Source organism: Struthio camelus, chromosome W (assembly GCF_040807025.1).
Source record: "Struthio camelus isolate bStrCam1 chromosome W, bStrCam1.hap1, whole genome shotgun sequence".
Lineage (NCBI taxonomy): Eukaryota > Metazoa > Chordata > Aves > Struthioniformes > Struthionidae > Struthio > Struthio camelus.
The window spans coordinates 43,630,702-43,650,306 of record NC_090981.1 but is presented as its reverse complement, the minus strand read 5'-3'; the positions used below and the strand labels follow the sequence as shown (position 1 = coordinate 43,650,306).

At 37.3% G+C, this 19,605-nt stretch overlaps 1 protein-coding gene across 1 annotated transcript in view; it reads right to left on the bottom strand.

The window, feature by feature from the left end:
- The window catches only part of LOC138064134 (secretory carrier-associated membrane protein 1), a 47,007-nt gene that overhangs the window by 4,226 nt on the left and 23,176 nt on the right, over positions 1-19,605 (bottom strand). The window contains exons 3-8 of the mRNA XM_068925313.1: positions 15,056-15,154; positions 14,663-14,774; positions 11,296-11,424; positions 5,029-5,188; positions 2,872-2,973; positions 1,030-1,147 (exon numbers count right to left, since the gene is read on the bottom strand). Of these exons, the coding sequence (XP_068781414.1) occupies positions 1,030-1,147; positions 2,872-2,973; positions 5,029-5,188; positions 11,296-11,424; positions 14,663-14,774; positions 15,056-15,154 (720 nt within the window). The remainder of the gene's footprint in view (positions 1-1,029; positions 1,148-2,871; positions 2,974-5,028; positions 5,189-11,295; positions 11,425-14,662; positions 14,775-15,055; positions 15,155-19,605) is intronic.

The following is a 19,605-nucleotide window of genomic DNA, read 5'->3' as shown; positions in this document are numbered from 1 at the left end:
AATTAAATAGCTGACAATAAAACTGTAAATAACATTGCAAAGACATTTTCATTCAAGTGTAGCAAGAAAACTAATGTTGTAACTTATTTCTTTTTTTTATAAATGTGACTGTTTCTCATCCATAAAGATACACCTGGTCATATCTGAGTATGCAAGTTTTCCAAAAATAATCCAAATGTGTGTCATAGAAAGAGTATGTGAAAAAATGTTCCACCATATATTTTTCTCATTTGTTTCGTTCTTCTGCACCTGAGTATTCACACAGAAAGCAAATAAGGAGACAGAAGATCTCCAGGCTATACTTAAAATTTCAGGCGAAGTTTAACTTACAAATCAGGTAGAATTATTAGAATTGTCAGCAGATGATCATAGGAATTCCCAGTTACATTTAATCAAACCAATATCAAAAAGTTACTAGCATGTTAGTATCTAAACTTAGGCCTTCTGGTTGGAAATTCACAAAAAGGAAGCAAGGGGAAAAAAGCATCCTCCTCTGAAGTTCTATGCTATGCAATCACTACCTGACAACAAAATGTTAAATAATACAAGCAGAGAAATAAACATGCATTTCCCAGGTGCCAGGCATCTCCATTTTCTGTTGCTCTTCATGGGAATGATTTTGATAAGAGCTGAAACTTAGCAATCATTTGAATTAGGCTGTGCTTCACTCAGCCTGAGGAATTGCTACAGACTTGAAAATTACAACCTGGGTATTTAGTAGCTTATGCATTCTCCTGTACTTTCAATGTGGACTTACCTCCCAACTTCTCTTGCTCTATGCTACTCTTTCACATTTCAATTTGCAGAAAGTAAGTGCATTGTAAACACAGTGTTTCTGTCCATGACAGTACAAGCAAAAATGCAATTGCTATAAAAGCATAGTTGTTAATAAGTAAGGCAGAGCTGTGAAAGATTCCCAAGAATATCTTTTAATCCTCATTAGTTTGTGAGAGAGAACCTCTCTCAAGCAGGAAAGTACAATCCAGATCAAACATAGGAAACAAAAGTGTGAAATAATAGGTAACTTACCTTTTTAAACATAACTAATGAAATAACAGCAGATGCTGTGAAAAGTGCAGCTATGATTATCATCATAATGCCAACAGGGATACTCTTATTAAGACCAGTAAGAGATGAAATCCATCCACTGAAGGGGGAAAAAAAAAAAAAAAAAAGATAAGCTTTATCAGCATAGCACATGAACTGTTCAACCACAGGTATCCACCTCTAGAGAAGTTTTATAGCCTCCTTGTTCTGGTCAACGTTGAGTGTTTTGGAAGAAAAAGTCATGGAAATTATAAATGAATACATTCCTGTTTTATAAAAGCTTTTTGAACGTTGATTCTATTTTCACAATGTATGCAGTGAAACTATAAGCCAAAGCTTGAGAAAGATGATTATCCTTGAGCAGAGTGGTGAAGAAATGAGGGACAGAAAGAGGGACAGAGCTGGGGGGGACAGGATACTGGTATAGCAGTCTCTACTTTAAACGTTCCCCAATTCTTAAAGTTCTTAACACCAACATAAACTACAATACCAAACTTGAAACCACAAAAGCAGGAAATTAAATGTTACATTAGGAAAAACAAGACCCTAAGAGGGAAAAGAGTCTTCTACAGAAAAGAGCAAAACATTTCTATAAACCCAAAGAACCTTAAAATTTTCTTCTTGCTGTTTCAAATTGCTTTGATACCCGCTATGTCCAACTGGATTCTACCACAAAGCTCCAAAATCCAAACTGTAATTAGCATCTTTGAATGATCTGCCTCCTTTTCCTACCCTTTCCCTAAGAATCTTGGAAAAGCACACTCCACATACTTGAAGAGTTGCTCCTCTAAAACTACCTTACTATTTTATTCATGTCAATCAAGAGGTATCTACTGAAAAGCAAAACACTGGATTTGACAGCAAAAATAGTAACAGAGGATTTTTCCTTACACTCCAGTTCTAAACCAATACTGTTTTGCCTGACTTGCATGCATCTGGAGGTTAGCTGCAAAAAACACTCATACACAGAAATGTCATTACCCAGCTACAGGACTGTTAGGCATAGCTCTCTGTACTACTAGTTGGGTATGTTCTTTTAGTTAATTCAAATTCATCGACTTCTTTGCAAGAGTGGTGACTATGATTCCAAACTACTAGCTTTTCCTTTTAAAATCTAAATATTAGACCTTGAGACTTCAAATAGAAACTGTATTTGAAGTAAAAGTAACTTACTACAGGTTGCTTTATGGAAAACAACTTTTAAACTTGTAAGCATCTAAAAGAAAAATCAACTATTGCAGAATAAGGAGGTGATTCGGACAAAGAGATTAGCTTTTCCAATATAGTAACTTAAATCAAAGATATACAACTATATTCAGCTGAATACAGTGTCCACTTGTTCTTCAAATTTTAGCCAGAAATCTCATTGGTAAGTATATTAATAATTATAATTACAAATAATTAATGACAGAATATACTCTTTATATATTATTCTATTACCACCGAAATTATTCTCATTTTCTCTTAGTTTTATTTATGCCTTTATTCTAAATATAGAGCAAATAACATCTCCACACACCATTGAAATAGAGGAGGTAACGTATAAAAGCCTAGTTCAAAGTAGCTTACGTCAAAGGATAAAATTTTGACCAGTCTAACAACAGAAGTACTACACACTCTGGATACCTTTCATACACTTTTCTCAATTAATTAAGAACACTCTAAGAATGCTTTTTTGAATGCTAAATACAACAACTCCAGTGATACAAAATTTTATTGAAAAATAATCCCAAAGAGTCTATGCAGGTTCTGTATAAAATAAGAGGTTTTGTTTTGTTTTGTTTTGTTTTGATAGTACAATGCTACAGAAAGCAGAATACTCACCAGTTTCCCCACCTCTGGAATCCTGCAGCTTGAAGTACATGCACAGCAAACTGACAGATATATACAAAGAAGAACACAAAGAATCTGAATGAACTGTCACTCCTGAAAGAGGGGGGAAAAAAAAAGATTAAAGCCACAAGGAAATTAATGCCTTTTGACAAATACTGTAGTACCAAGGTAAAATACTCTTGTGGTAAGAACTAGAGGGAATACAGTTTAACTTATTGATGGTGACTTGAAATATCAGGCATTAATTCTGTGGTTTTGTAAAGTGTTTATTACAAGAGCTGCTTCTTCCATAATACAGTATTTTTGCCTCCTGCATCTCTAACAGAGGTGAGAAAAGCAACAATACACTGTTCCTTAGTATGCCTCATAATGTTTTGTTCCGAACATAGCCGGGCTTTATATGACTCACCATGTAAGTTTTGCTACAGTGCTTGAAGAACAGAAGTCTGCTCTATTTTCAGGCTGATGTTTACAGCACTGTCAGTGTGGCAGAAATTTTTTACTTGTGAAAAGAAATAAAATCTAATATGGAATTATTAAAACATAATGCAGATCAGAATACCGAAGCAGCTGTTCTTTAAAAGTAAAATATGCAAAATATGCTGGCTGTTTAAATTACTAAAATGCCAGCTTGACAGAGACTGGAAACCTTAAAGTCAGTCAGAATACCAAAAATAAATGCACAGGTGAAACTTGTAATAAAGACTTCAACTTATTATCAAAACTAATAATTACGTGATGTGCTTGCTGCCAGAGTTCTAAAGAAAGTAAAAATCACTGAATTAGTTAAGTCACAGATTAAGAAACTAGATCCAGATGTTGCCAGTAACAATGCTTTTTGCAGAAGAGGGTTTCTTAATTTCTATTTATTCAAACAGTTCAGTTCAATAACTGTTTCATTTTCAGCTGAGAAACTGAATGAAAGTTGAAAATGAAAGCTTTAGTTTCTTTTTCCAAACAATCAATATTCACTAAGAAAGGCTAACATCTGCTAGATGTAAAACCCTGGACGATAATGTAACACTGTGAACACCTCCTCCAACAAATCAGTTAATTTTGAAAAAAACATTATATATAAAAAAACACTATTAAAAGAGAACATGTAAGGTTTAAAATTAATTAATGAAAGCTACCACTTCAAAATGCTGGTGATTTTCTGTATTTTCTATTTATCTTAATTTGCACCCACACTGCGATATCATGAACAAATTTGTTCTAGTAAATGAAAAATATCCTTCTCATATTTTAGCCATAAGAATATAAGAATTTAGCACATGAAACTATAAATTATATAATTGGTCGAAGATGTGTAGGTATAGCAATATATTCTTGATCAGCAAAAAACCATCTGATTTAGCCTAAAAGTTATGCTCAACTGCAATGAATGACTATCAGTCTTTCTCAACAAAAATTAGTGTATTGAAACTGATTTTCCAATATCCTGAACTCACTTCAACATTAAAATAATTTTGCAAGAAATACTGCAGGAGTACAAGATTTTAGAATGTCTATATGCTAATTTTCACCAAAAAAGCTCAATTTAGCATGCAAACCAACCATAGTATTTTTAAACACAAAGATACTGCGCCTCAGGCGTGAGAAATGCAGATTGCTAAAAGCTACAGAAAATACTGGAGTTTGATAGCTATATACCTGCTCTACTTGTTCTTAAGAATCTCAGTCTATTGCAGTAACAGACGCTGTAGATTACTTAACAATGTAAAATTTTAAGTGCAGAGTTTTAGCAAGGTCATTCACCAAACCAAAAATGTAGTAATAAACCCTTAACTACTGACCTGCTCGGATTCTCGGTCTGATGAGATAGACATTTAATGAGAATTTCCATTAAAAACCTAATTAGCCCAATACAAAGTTAAGTATTTCCTAAAAATGTTATGTCAATAGCAGAAGCTATAAATATTTTAAATATTCTATGATATTCCTAAATGTTGCCATCTGTTTCAGACATGGCAATTGAACTAATAACAGATATACTACTTGTTTCTAATGAAATCATATTGAAGGATTGTCATAACGATAATTCTGTAAATTCTATTAGAAGAATAATGCGTTTCAGCAAGTGTGTGTATATATATATATACATATATAAATATTTTTTAATATCTTAGGCCAAGCTGAAGTTGTTACCTGAAAGCTCCATAAAGTGGTCTGTACCAGCAGACAAAAGAACAAGGAGTAAAAAGCAAGAACCAGAGGATACTCAATCCAAAATCAACCCCTCGTGTCGGATCAACATAAAACCAGGCCAAACATCCAAAGATATTAAGAAACAGTGTCACTGTATGGACTGTAGAACCAAAACCAAAAAAGAGTCTTAATTACATTATGTTTATACAATAAATTATTTCAACTCTTAAAATAATACCCAAATAAATGGAGTATTGTAAACAAAACATAAGCATGCTAACAATTAATCAATACCCTCTTTGCAATAAGCCAATTGTTTTGTCACAGTTTTCTAACTCTCAGGTAAAGTCAGAATTCCTACGTAAAGTACTGAACAAGAAAATCCAATATATAACAGAAGTAATATGAGATACATGGTGAAGGAAAAAAAAACTTTTCATAAACATAAAACATTTTCAATCTCAGGGAGTCCCTAAGAGTGATTTCTAGCAAAGGCTTGATGCCTAGGGCATCAACAAGTTAAGACGACAATTAAAATAATGTAAAAGAGGTTTCCACAGCTGCAGTAACTGATATTTCTTCTGCAGCAAATACTGGACACAGATATTTGCACTTATTTAAATATTTTCCCTTTACAACCAGACAAGTAAATAAATGGAAGACCTCACAGCCCTTCTATTACAATATGTAACTATATGGGTTTTTTTAGAGAAAAGCTTACAAATGGAATAAAAGACACCATAAAATTATCACTGTACATGTTCTAATTTAAAAGGAAATATTTCAAAAATATCCTTTTGGATAAAAACTCTTTGTCTTACATGGAAAAAAGTAGAACTACTTAGTAACAGTGTTTCTGAGTAAAACAAAATCCATGAGGAGCTGTTCTAGAACCCTAAAATCATATGGCATATTCAAATATTTCTCAGATCAACAGTCTTTAAAATTTGCTTCTTCAGTACTCAGGTTCCAGATCAATACTGGCATTTTCTCACTGGCAGGTCATATTAGAGGTTATCAAGTTCTACTGAAGAAAATGCACTGGCATTATGACTTCACAATTAATTTCAAATAAATTGTTCTCTTAGCAATAGCAAGAAACATTGCAACTACTATTTTCATGCTATCTGGCACAGTGGTTAGTTCTGTCAGACACTTAAAAAGGATGAAAATGAATTTCTGTTTCAGTTCAGCAATACCTAGTGATTCAGGAGTGATTCTGCTGTCCCAAAGGACTGTTTCTGTCCTTGTGGACCAGGATAAAGTAAATTATTTATAGTTAAGAGTGCACAAGCAGTTCCTTGAACCAATGGTTATTTATTTATTTATTTATTTAGAGTTCAGAGAAGCATCTTGGTCATTCAAACTTGTAAGTTCTCACAGCTCATCCTCCTCCTTACAGGTTTACTTATTTATCACTTCTCAGAGAAATATAAAGAAGCTAGGTAGCATAAAGAGTTCACAACAAAAAATAAAATAAAGTCTTAGCTCTGTATATACATTTAAATTCTCCCTTGTCCACACTGCTTTTACTAGAAAGGAAGAGTAACAGAAGAGCTGGTAAGTTTATATAACACACAAAGATTCTGAAAAAACTCTTCAAGGGTGGTTCTTCCCTCTCAACTAGTACTTAAATAAAACCTAAATCATCTTATTGGAAAAAAACCTTAAATCAAAATGCCCACATCTTTACATGAAAGGCTGAAGGAACTCAAAACACTTCTCCCTCAACGAAATCACATTCCGCTGTAAGAATCATCAGAAACAGAAAACTTTGTGCTTTTTAAATAAAGAGTGTTTAATATATTTAAATATTTTAGTATTGTTCCAAGAAGTTAGCAAAGCAACTCGATTTCAGAGATTTTGTGTGCGTGCATCACAAGTATAACACAGGGTACAAATCCAAATCCCTACCTTTCTTTGATAAATAAGAGAAAGTTTACTGAGTGGTACTTTTTTTTTCCCCCCTAGTCAATACTGGGAAAAAAAGGAAGAGTCCATCGATTATTAGAAAGGTCCAGCTTCTGGTGGAATCTGAACTTTCAGATAGGATATACTCTTTACAATTTCAGTTCAGATAACAGGACAAGGTCTAAGAGAATAGGATCAGTGCAGAAGAAGGTTGAAACAACGTCACACACGCCACTGACACTTATTAGCGCAATAAAACTGGTAACATAGTGGTCTACTTCAGCACTTCACTGCTGTTACAAAGAATCTCAACTGCAAAAACTCACTAGCAGCAAACTACAGATGAAGACACAGAACTTCATTGACAGTTCTCCCCTTTCTCTTAACTCCTGCGTGCCAGAGAGGCACTCATTCTTTGAGCCACTGGATTCACTAAGTGACATATACAAACTTTCCCATTAAATGAAAAGACAGCTGTTTTATATTCAGGGTAACAGTTTTCTAAGTATCTTCCTCCTATTTGTCTCTTTGAATTCAACTGTGATAAAAGTTATTACAAGATAATGACTACCTGAGGGCTGAAACAAACCAAGGCTGTGGCAGAACTCTGTACCACAGAATAGCTAAATGACAATAACCTCAATGAACCAGCCCAGCTCGAGCAACGTAAAGAGACCTGAGAATGCCTTTTTCTAGTTCAGTTGACAAAGAAGGTGAGTTTAAAAAAGGTCACTCATGCCAGAATAAGAGCAAACAGTGAGAAATTATATTGGTTTAATGAAATATTCAGGCTCACAAATTCATTTTTATTAGTGTAACTTCATAGTATAGAAGAAGCCTACTTAGACACACAATCCTCACCTTAATTAACTATGTTTTAGCACCCATTATTGTCTGAAAGTGAATTTTAGATAAAGGTCACAAGTTGCAGTGATGCTGTCTATTTGACATCTACTTTATTTTGCAGTCCCATTTGGACTGCAAGAAACAGATTTTTGTAGTAAGGTTCATTTCAGTGATGTTTTATTGATGCTGTTTTGAGGAAACCAAAGTCCTCATTAGGATATGTTACACAAAGAACGAGCTTTCTCCCAGGAATCAGCTGGACTATTACAACCCTGCAGTGGAATGCCTCAACTGGAACAGAATGTCCATAAAAGAGAGAATTTTGCAGCCACGTGGCAACTGGTAAGTGAGCTAAAAGCTGGCAAAGTTTGATCACATACAACCTTGGATCATATCAGAGTGGCTTCAGTTAAAGTCTATCTTTTTTGCCTTGTCCGTTCTGCTCTTTTTAGCTTGCCTGAGAGATGCAAACATTCCTCTGTTGACAAAAGGATGCAGGAACACGCGTACAGTCTACCAAATATGTGAACTATTTCTTTTTTCTCTCTACTCAGTATATTAAGACAGCTGAAGTTAATTAGACAGTCCACACTGTCCAATTTTGAACGCTACACACTAAAAAACCCATAATAATATGGAAGGGATGAAATGATGAATCTACAAGACAGCAGCAAAACTATCAGAAGTCTAGAAAAGATGACGTACAAAGAAAGGCTGAGTGAACTACGATAATTTAGCTAAAAGAGGATGACTATGGGGAATAAACGTGTTCTCCGTAAAAACAATGGACAGAACAACAAAAATAAATTTCAGCACAGGAGAATTAAATTATATGCTAGGAAACATCTTCTAATGACAAGGATGGCAACATACTAGAATGGCCTGAATTTGGGTGGGGGGGGGGAGTTTACAAGGTATCCCTCCTTGGAGGTCATCAAGATCAGGTAAAACAAACATTAGCACGGACTGACATAGGTGCTACTGATCATTTTCTCAGACAGAAGGATGGACGAAACAAAACTCTCCTAAACAGAATAAGCATCAAAACAGTTGGTACCTTAAGGTAGATAGTCATCACAATCTACAGCTTAAGCCATATGTCTTTAAAAACTTTTAAAAGTCTTGTTCACAGAAAAAGGGAAACACTCACAAACAATACAAAACAACAAATGCATATGCCTCAAAAACTTTCCATAAGATTATGCAGCTCTTCAGTTTTAACTTCAAAAAATAAATATTCTTTGAAAATTAGTATTGCTCATTTTGCATCCTACCAGCCTGTGGGAAAGTAACTGGAAAACAAGGCTTTTGAGACAAAAATGTTTGTTGTCAGATAACGGTCAAGAGATATGGGGCATGGGCATTTCACTAGTAGCAGTGCATAGAGATCTAAAAAGCCCAGGGCCAATGAGCCAGCAAAACTGCGATTCTATCCGCGAGCCACTAAAAGAGCAGTAGGTGGTTTCATATGGGAGCACTCAGTCAGTAAAAAAAAAAAAAAAAAAAAAAAAAAAAAAAGGCAGTTTCGGGAGAAAAAATATCTGGGCAAAGAGAAAACCACATGAAGGAATTAGACCATTCTGACTTCTGACACCAACAGAGAAAAGGTGGAGAAATTCACTGGGAATGGGATACAAGCAGACCTCTATTCTCACGCTATAAAAGGTTTATTGATCCCATGAAAGATAAGAAAGTTTCCTCAGAAATGTAAAGACTAAGAATAAAGATATTAAAATTGGTACTAAACAAGGCAACACACACACACAAAGAAAGAAATAGAAAGGTGTGTTCCTAGGGCTGCTAAAGAGGGGCAGGAAAACTAACCTACTTTACAAAGTGCTGAGCAGCTGGAACTAGACTTATCTGAATATCAGTATGTTCATGGACCTCCAGGCCTTATAAGACCTAGGAAGTTCCAGAAGAGGAAATAAAATATAGAGCAGAGCAGCAAGCAGCAGCGGGTTGGTTTGCTATGGTAATGAGTGCATTCGTTAAGGAAGCATAGCCACTCTAATGCAGTAAGAGCCAAACCAAGCAGGTATATCCCTGAAAAAGAAGAGTCACAAGGACTGACTGAACAGCCAGCCCTAAGGCAGGGAGCTCTGTATTCAATCATTTTCTTTAGCCTGAAATATTCTTCAGGCTTCTTCATTTCATTCTTTCTTTTCTTTTAATATGCCCTGCTCCTTCCTTACTTAGTGATCCCTAAGTCAGAGATGGAGAATGAGAGCTAAAGAAGGAAAAGAACAAGGAAACTCAGTTACAATCTCAGTCTACCTAGAAGAAAATCTGTCAGCTTAAAATGAGGGCAGAATTCTCATCTGTTTTGAAATAGTATGTCACTGGTTTCTTAATTTATTGCCATAATAAGGGCAAAAAAAGAAAAAGAGTATTAATACTCCAGTTCTCACTGCCCAACTTCACTTTGTGTTTAAAACATAAAGTACTTTTAGAACTCAGTCCTGCAAATGGTCAGTTAGCAGCTATTCTAAAATTTTGGAGTCCATGATTATAGACTTGATATAAAACTTAAATGTCTATCAGATTTATGAGTGACTAATCTCTCATTCTACAATAGGATTTATTCATTTACTTATTTAAAGATAGTGGATAAAGTTGTAGATAATGAAGTGAAATTCACTTGACTGAGTGCTGACTGCTCATTTTATGGGATTCAAATATATGGTTCAGTCACAACAATAAGATTCCCAAATTAACAGGTAAAATATGCAGATTTGTTAAATCTGGAACCCTGAAAAAATACAGAAAAAGTCTGAAATTCACATGACCTTAGTAAACTAAAATATATATTAATGGTATCAAAACACCTAAACCTTTGGAATTTCCTCAGTCTTAGGGTACTTACTAAGCTCTCATCACACTGGACAAGACAGAAGAAACAAAGGTCATGGCATTTGTACATTTGATTCATCCAGCATTTTTCCTATCAAAACACAGCACCTGAATGAATGCAAAATTAACCCCTCAAGGACTGTTTAGAGCACTTGTGCAGTACAACAAAGAGTTATATATAAAACATAGACTGTTTCTTCTGCTAATTTATGTTATACTATTTATTTTTCTAAATAGACTAAAACTATATTAAATAGTAGACACATGAATGTTGCACATTTTATACTCAAAAGTCTAATAAATACTGTGAATTAGATTTCTTAATATATAAGCTGATTTTAAAAACAGTAAAATTATTTTTAAGGTAATAAACACTCAGAGATTGTTTTATAACAATATAAATATTTAAACAGAAAGCTACAATATGGTATAAACCAAACTGCTTTAGGGTAATACTTTCCCCTTTCTTCCATCAAAGTTTCTATGAAATAATTCAATACTCTTAAAATTGAAGCTAACATAAAGATTTCACTTTACCATCTGACTTCTGGATTAAAAAATACATTTCACATTATAGATGTTGCAAAATTCAAAGTAGCAGGCATGGATCATGAAGTTTGAAAATGCATTTTGCTTTTTCTGTTAAAAAATACTTACACATCCACAAATAGTACATAATCTTCACTGTCTTCTGGAATTCTACAGGAATGTCTACAGAAAAGTCCTGATAGAAACAAGGACCCACTGGAAAATTCTCAGGAAGGGGTGGCCAGTTATTTTTTCTGCCTGTAAATCAGAAAAAGAGTTTATAATACTCTCTGTGTACTAGAAAGAGATATGCCTTTGGACTCGTCATGGTTCAGCTGAAGGGGTTTTTTTTAATGCACAAGTCTATAAATTATTTGGGCTACCAACATTCAGGAGCTTTATCAGCAATCCTCACGCAATATCGAAAACAAGCTTCAGAAATAAAGTATGATGAAACGTAGGCAGATCAAGGAGAGTACAATATTATACCTATGCAAAAGACTAAGCAGGCATCCTGTGAGAGCAGAAGTCTTGCCAAAATCTCAGATTTGAAAAATGGGAGAAAAACAATTTCTCCGAGTTCCTTGACTCTTAAATGCACATTTCCCCCAGTCCCCCCATACTTTGTGGAACACAAAGACTGGGGAGTGAAAGGCATTTTCTATATTCAGAATCCTCATGCTCGTAACATCTAGATATCTCTAACGCTTGGAACTAGTTTCCAAATTTTACCATCAAAGCTTTGCCTAAAAGCACAAAAGCCTGAAGAAAGACTTCTATTAAAATGGTCTCAACTACAATACAAAAAGATGACCTACAACATCAAAATATTTTGATACAAAGTTGTGTGATAAAGTCAAGACACAACAAAAGACAATACAGTGTCAATCACCTTGGATTTCCTGTACACTGATCTACTCACAGGCTAGAGTACACATTCTGCTGAATGCAAACCGTAACAAGCACAATATTCAGAGATTCAACTGAGATAGATACAACACACCTTTACCATAGCATTTCAAATTGTGGATGCAATAGGTACATTAATCACCATATTCAAAAAGTGGAGCTAAACTAGAGGCTAGCCTGAAGACTTTTTTTTGAAATTCTGACAAGCTTTTGCTTGCAACTTCTACCTTCAACCATAGCTTTACTAGTAGCTCATCCGTAAGAACAGAAAACTTGCAAATCTAAAATACTTGCATTATTAAGTTACGTTTTTCCCTGTTCAGACAAGATGAAGCTGATAGTTCTGACCAAACCCTGCTGTGTTTTCTTCCTCTCCTGCTGAACCTTTTATCAATTTACCAAGCCATTTAGAACAGGAGACTTACAGAGGGAGGATACAGAAGGTAATCAGGTAATATTCCCATCCATATTAAAAACTACTTTGGGATTTCTTATATAAAAAAAATCTGACAATAATCCAGATCTTTATTCTGCAATATATGGGAGTTTCCTTCAGGACTGACAGTTTCAGGGTAGAATTACAGAAAAATTCACATAAGTTCACAATAATTCAAGCTATTATCTGATGTGCTTTTTCTCTTCCCCTTCGGCATAACTATCAAAATACTCAGCTAAGTCTGAAAGACAGCTTGGTGAGATGATTTGACATCAAAAACCAAGCGCTCTTTTTCCAAATATTCCTTGGATACTCATATTCCAAGATCAGAGCTTGACTGAGCAAAGAGCTAGCTCAGAGTTATGTCATTCAACATAAGGAGCTACTACCTCAAGGCTTATTAACAGAACTTCAGCAACGTGCCTACACTATGAATGCGGACATTCCCAAACCAGCTTCATGCAAACACAGTGAGGGGTTTTTCAGCTCTGACCAAATGAACCAGCTAAAACAGGAAGCAGCACAGTTTAATCAGCTCAAACACAACACTGCACTGGACTTGAGCTGAGAAGTCTGAAGGCACCAGACTGAGCACACCTACCAACCTGAAGATCTTTCCATTGTAGTCCATTACATTCAATTAAAGTATCCTACACGTGAAGCCAGACTTGTAAACTAAATGCAAATACTAGAGTACTATTGCAAAGGACTCTCCCCTTCCTATCAAGACACCTCTACAGTGTTTGAAAAGGAGCCTGCAAAAGAAAGAAATCAATCGGAAAACAATATTGCTGTCTTTAGTCACAGCATAATTCCTGATTTGCAGCATCTTTTACACATCCATTTAGTTAAAATCTAATTTCCTCTTTTAAGCTGTAAGAGCTCCATCTTCTCTGCTCAGCTTTCCTAAAGAATCCTTTAGATTCTTCACACACTCTTCAAGTACTTTGATGTGAACAACTGCAACCTCATGATGATAGTAAATAACAATTTTAGGGATCCTGAAACATGCATGAGGTATCACAGTTACGTTCCTTAAGATATAGATGAATGGACAAAAACTGTCCCTAAAGCCTGGAAGAGACAAGTAATTAATCCAGAACCATCAATATAAGTTAGTGAAATTAGGTGAAGGGAACTATATGGAGACTGAAACGAAAACATGACTAAAGAAAATCATTATCTGGGAGAACAGATACAGAGACGTAATGAAGAGAATGAAAATAATAAACCCTGAGAAAATAAAAATGTTTTAATGAAGGCACAATAACCACCATGATTTTTTTCCTTAAAAGAAGAAAAACAATTCCCCATTCTCAGATATTAGCACCTGACTGGCAAGAAATTCCCTGAGATTTTGAATTCCTAAGCAATCACGCAATCTGGAATTGTACTATTGTATGTCACAATTTTGATATGAATAAAGAAAAAGAAAATAACGTGGAAATGCAACTGTCTGAAGACTAGATACAGGTGAAAAGAGCACACAAAATCAACCTTGTACACAATGTTTTAGTGTGTTTTTTTTTTTCTGATTCCAGTTTGAAGTTCTTCCTTTTGAAAATAAATATTCCCCATTGATCTTCTTCTAGCAAAGTATCTTCAGTTAAGAGGATGTAAATCTTTTCATTCAAAAACTGCAAGGCAAAAACTGATGGTGTTACATTGCACACAACAGTTTAGGCAGAATGAGGCACTGATCTTGATTATCCAAAGCGTCATTTGAAAAACTGATTAACACCTATACTCTTTCTGCTATTTGCATAGAATGTGATAGAAGATAGAAAAATGTTTCAAAGCAGGACAGTTCTTCCACAGCTATAAACACTAACAGAATAGAAATTAGCGTTGTTACTTATAAAGTTACTTACAGTTCTTCTTTTCAAAATGGTCCATTTCTAGTTGATAGTATTATTTGGATTTTAACCAAGAATAAAAATAGCTGATAGCAGACAATAACAAGGCCACACTGAAATTTGCACAAGACAGACCAGTTTTTATTCCCCTTATAAAATGCTGCAAAGGACATAAGAAATCTTCTCTAGAAAATCCTTCATGACCTGTTTTACCCTGCCTGTCACTATAAAACAAAAACAGTTTCTAAGAAAAAGTTAAATTTCTACAATTTAAAAAAATATTTTTTATACATACCCCCCTGCTGATTGAGACTCTGCATTTCCCTTTCTCTGCGATCTAGTTCAGCTGCTTTTCTTTCTAGTTCTTCTTGGCGCTTCAGCAGTTCTGCCTGGGCCAAGGCATGCTCCTGAATAAAACAAGCATTGTCAGATATTGCTAAAAGTATGAACACAAAATAAATATTCCGAGTCTATTTTCTATAATTATGCATCTCCAGTTGCATCTCCAGTTATGAATGAAGACTGACCTAATATTGCATGAATTCATGCAATGGTTACCTAAAAGCAGTATTCATTTTCCTAAATCATCAGGAAATAATATTTTTTTAATAAAAGACACACTGTTCCAGAAGAGTGTTTATGTAATTATAATTAGAAGAAACCTACTGCCTGAAAGTTACAGACAAACCTTTGCAATTTGTGTGTAAGCAGGTGGTTCTTCTGTTGGTTTCATTATTGCTGGCTGGGTACTGGGTACATTAGGCATTTTCACATTTCCTGGAGGGGGCTAAGAAAACAAAAGACAGTCATAAGAAAACAGTCTCCTATTCCAATAAACATTTTTTCATAATTCTGTAAGAACTAATCCAGCTGTTTCAAAGGAAGCATTATAGATAAACTGAAAATCCGATACACAGCTCACAGTATTTAGGACATTTAGGAAGGAGAAGCTATTCTACGTTGCAGTGTTTTGTTTGTTTGTTTTTACAGTGCGCTGTATGCCATATACACACATGGCATTTTATGAATCAGTATGAATAATCTAATTTTATTCAGACATGAATATGGATAAGGATAGTTATTTCTTATGGGAATTGCAGGATTTAATTGTGATCTACTCACATTCTCAAACATGATGAGATCTATTAATAATATCTTCTAGAGCTTTCTACTTAACAAAGGTTTATACCACTTGGTTAACTAGAGAAACAATGTACCCTATTAAATTTTCAAATTCAGTATCCATAATCTAATACTTAACAATACCAGTATTTACTGTAATATCTAGTTTCAAGCACCACAGGCAATTCTGCGACTCGCTCGTTACCTATCAGAACACAGTTTACAAGAAGTTTTTAGTACTTCACAGTATTTTCAGAGGTTGTTTTAATCCTCTCCTGCTTATTTCTATGTTTCTCACCTCCTCTGACTTCCTCTGTATCTCTTTATCATATACAATGTTTAACTAATACTTACCAAACCAAGGAAATAACTACTGCAAAGATTAAAGTCGTCCACTGAGCTTTACCAAAGCAGATCAGTTCAGTCCTGCTATTATCTTATTTTATTCTTGAATATGCTTAGGGGAAACCTACAATTCACATCTTTCTTTGTGTGGTTCTTGCAACATGAAAGACTCCCCTATTCTGTGATCTTGTAAGACAGAGAACCACGTGTTCCTAACAAGGCTGAAAACAACAGCAAAAATATGGAGAGAGGTGTGACGTTTTAAATATAAAGGCACCTCAAAACACAGCAGGAACCATAACTAAATACCACTGATTTGGCAAATGATGACCTGGCCCAGCTTACCTGCATCTTTTCCAACCATTTTTTGACATATACAAATGAAATCCTCAGGGGATGAAACATCATGCCTTAAAAAACTACACCTACAGGTAACACTGCAGTATATCTCAGCAACATCGACTATTTCCAGCATTTCAGAACTATCTTGCCACCTTACACATCAGCTCCTAATAGAACACAGAGATACAGGTATTATTCCTCAGAAATACTCAGTGATTTACACTTTTCATCCTAAAAATGATTGCCCAGTATTCTAGGATGAAAATAGTTGAACTCTACTTCACAGAATCACAGAAAGGTTGAGGTTAGAAGGGACCTCTGGAGATCTGCTCAAGCAGGGTCACCTAGAGCACGTTGCACAGGATTGTCTCCAGCTGGCTTTTGAATATCTCCAGGGAAGGAGACTCCACTACCTCTCCAGGCAACCTGTTCCAGTGCTCTGGAAAGCAAAGCAGCAAAGAAGTTTTTCTTCATGTTCAGATGGAACTTCCTATGCTTCAGTTTGTGCCTGTTGCCTCTCATCCAATCACTGAGAAGAGTATGGCCTCATCCTCTTGACACCCTCCCTTCAGATACTTATATACATTGATGAGATCCCTCCTTGGTCTTCTCTTCACCAGGCTAAAGAGGCCCAGCTCTCCCAGCCTTTCTTCAGAGGAGAGATGCTCCAGTCCCCTCACCATCTTAGTAGCCCTTCGCTGGACTCTCTCCAGTAGTGCCATGTCTCTCTTGTACAAGAGTCCAGAACTGGATACAGTACTCCAGGTGAGGCCTCCCCAGGGCTGAGTAGAGGGGAAGGATCACCTCCCTTGATCTGTTAGCAATGCTCTTCCTAATGCAACCCAGAATACCATTGGCCTTCTTAGCCACAGGGGCATATGGTCAACCTGTCCACCAGCACTCCCCGGTCCTTCTCTGCAGAGCTGCTTCCCAGCAGGTCAATCCCCAACCTGAACTGGTGCATGGGATTATTCCTCCTCAGGTGCTAGACCCTGCACTTCCCTTTGTTGAACTTCATGAGGTTCTTCTCTGCCTATCTCTCCAGCCTGTTGAGTTCCCTCTGAATGGCAGCACAGCCCTCTGGGGTATCAGCCACTCCTCCCAGTTTTGGATCATCAGCAAACTTGCTGAGAGTGCACTCTGTGCCTTCATCCAAGTGACTGATGAATAAGTTAAACAATACTGGAGCCAGTATTTGGGGGGGAGGGGGGGGGGGGGGACACACCGCTAGATACAGGCCTTCAGCTGGACTCTGTGCCACTGATCACAACCCTCTGAGCTCTGTCATCCAGCCAGTTCTCAGTCCACCTCACTGTCCACCTATCCAGCCCACACTTCCTGAGCTTGCCTATGAGGATGTGATGGGAGACAGGGTCAAAAGCCTTGCTGAAGTCCAGGCAGACAACATCCACTGCTCTCCCCTCATCTACCCAGCCAGTCATCCCATCAGAGAAGTCTATCAGGTTGGTTAAGCATGATTCACCTTTGCTGAATCCATGCTGACTACTCCTGATCACCTTCTTGTCCTCCACACGCTTAGAGATGACATCCAGGATGAGCTATTTCCACCACTTTTCCAGGGATGGAGGTGAGGCTGACTGGCCTGTAGCTCCCTGGGCCCTTTTTGAAGACTGGAGTGACGTTTGCTTTCTTCCAATCCTCAGGCACCTCTCCTGATTGCCACGACCTTTCAAAGATGATTGAGAGTGGCCTAGCAATCATGTCTGCCAGCTTCCTCAGCACTTGTGGGTGCATCCCATAAGGGCCCATGGACTTGTGAGTGTCAAGTTTGCCTAAGTGATCTCTAACTCAATCCTCCTCCACCAAGGGAAAGGCTTCCTTTCTCCAGACTTTCTCCATGGTCTCCAGGGTCCAGGATTCCTGAGGGCTGGCCTCCGCACTAAAGACCAAATCAAAGAAGGCATTCAGTATCTCTGCCTTCTCTGTATCCTTCGTCACCAGGGCGCCTGCCCCATTTAGGAGCGGGCCCACGTTTTCCCTCGTCTTCCTTTTGTTAATGACGTATTGGAAGAAGCCCTTCTTGTTGTCCTTGACATCCTCAGCCAGATTTAATTCCAAATGGGCCTTGGCCTTCCTCATTGCATGCCTACATAGTCTGACAATGTTCCTATATTCCTCCCAAGAGGCCTCTCCCTGCTTCCATCTCCTGTACGCTTTCCGCTTATGTTTGAGTTATGCCAGGAGTTCCCTGTTCATCCACGCAGGTCTCCTATCCGCTTTGCTCAACTTCTTGCTCATTATGATGCACTGCTCTTGAGCTTGGAGGAAATGATCCTTCAATATTAATGAGTTCTTTTAGACCCCTCTTCCTCCTAGAGTCCAATCCCATGGAATTCTTCCAAGAAGGTCCCTGAAGAGGCCAAAGTTAGCTCTCCTGAAGTCCAGGGCTAGGATCCTGCGTACTGCCCTGCTTCCTCCTCACAGGATCCTGAACTCCACTATCTCATGGTCACTGCAGCCAAGGCTGCCCCTAGCCTTCACATCTTCAACCACTCCTTCCTTGTTTGTTAGTACAAGGTCCAGCAGCACACCTCACCTCATCAGCACTTCCATCACCTGTGTCAGAATGTTATCATTAATGCTCTCTAGAAACCTCCTCGACTGTTTGTGCCTTGCTGTGTTGTTCCTCCAGAAGATATCAGGGTGCTTGAAGTCCCCCATGAGAACCAGGGCCTGTAATCATAAGGCTACTGCCAGTTGTCTGTAGAAGGCCTCATCTGCTTCCTCTTCCTGATCAGGTGGCCTATAGCAAACACCCACAACAGTGTCACCCTTATTAGTCTGCCCTTTAATCCTTACCCATAAGCTCTCAACTCGTTCATCACCCACCCCGAAGTAGAGCTCAATACATTCCAGTTGCTCTTTCACATAAAGGGCAACTCTACCACCTCGCCTTCCTGGCTTGTCTTTCCTAAAAAGCATGTAGCCATCCATGACAGCATTCTAGTCATCGGAGCTATCCCACCATGTCTCTGTAACTGCAATGAGATCATAGCCTTGCAACAACACACAGATCTCCAGTTCTTCCTGTTTATTTGCCATGCTGCATGCACTGGTGTACAGGCACTTCAGAGAGGTATTTGAGCAAGCTGATTTCCCAGGAGGGCTGTAAGAGGATACCCCACAGTCATATCTTACAGGCACTTCCTTGGCTGCATGCACTTGCTGGAGGTATCCCCACCTGAGCACTGTTTTGCTGTCTTGGTGGCCTCTATAACTCTTCTCTTCCCCTGTCTTTCCTGGTTTAAAGCCCTCCTTACCAGGCTGGCCAGCCTGTTGGCAAGCACGTGTGCCCTGCTTACTGAGGTGGATCCCATCTCTCCCAGTCAGTTGTCAAACTTCAAACAGGGTCCCGTGGCCGTAGAAACCAAAACCCTGTTGCCAACACCAGCGGTGCAGCCAGTTTTC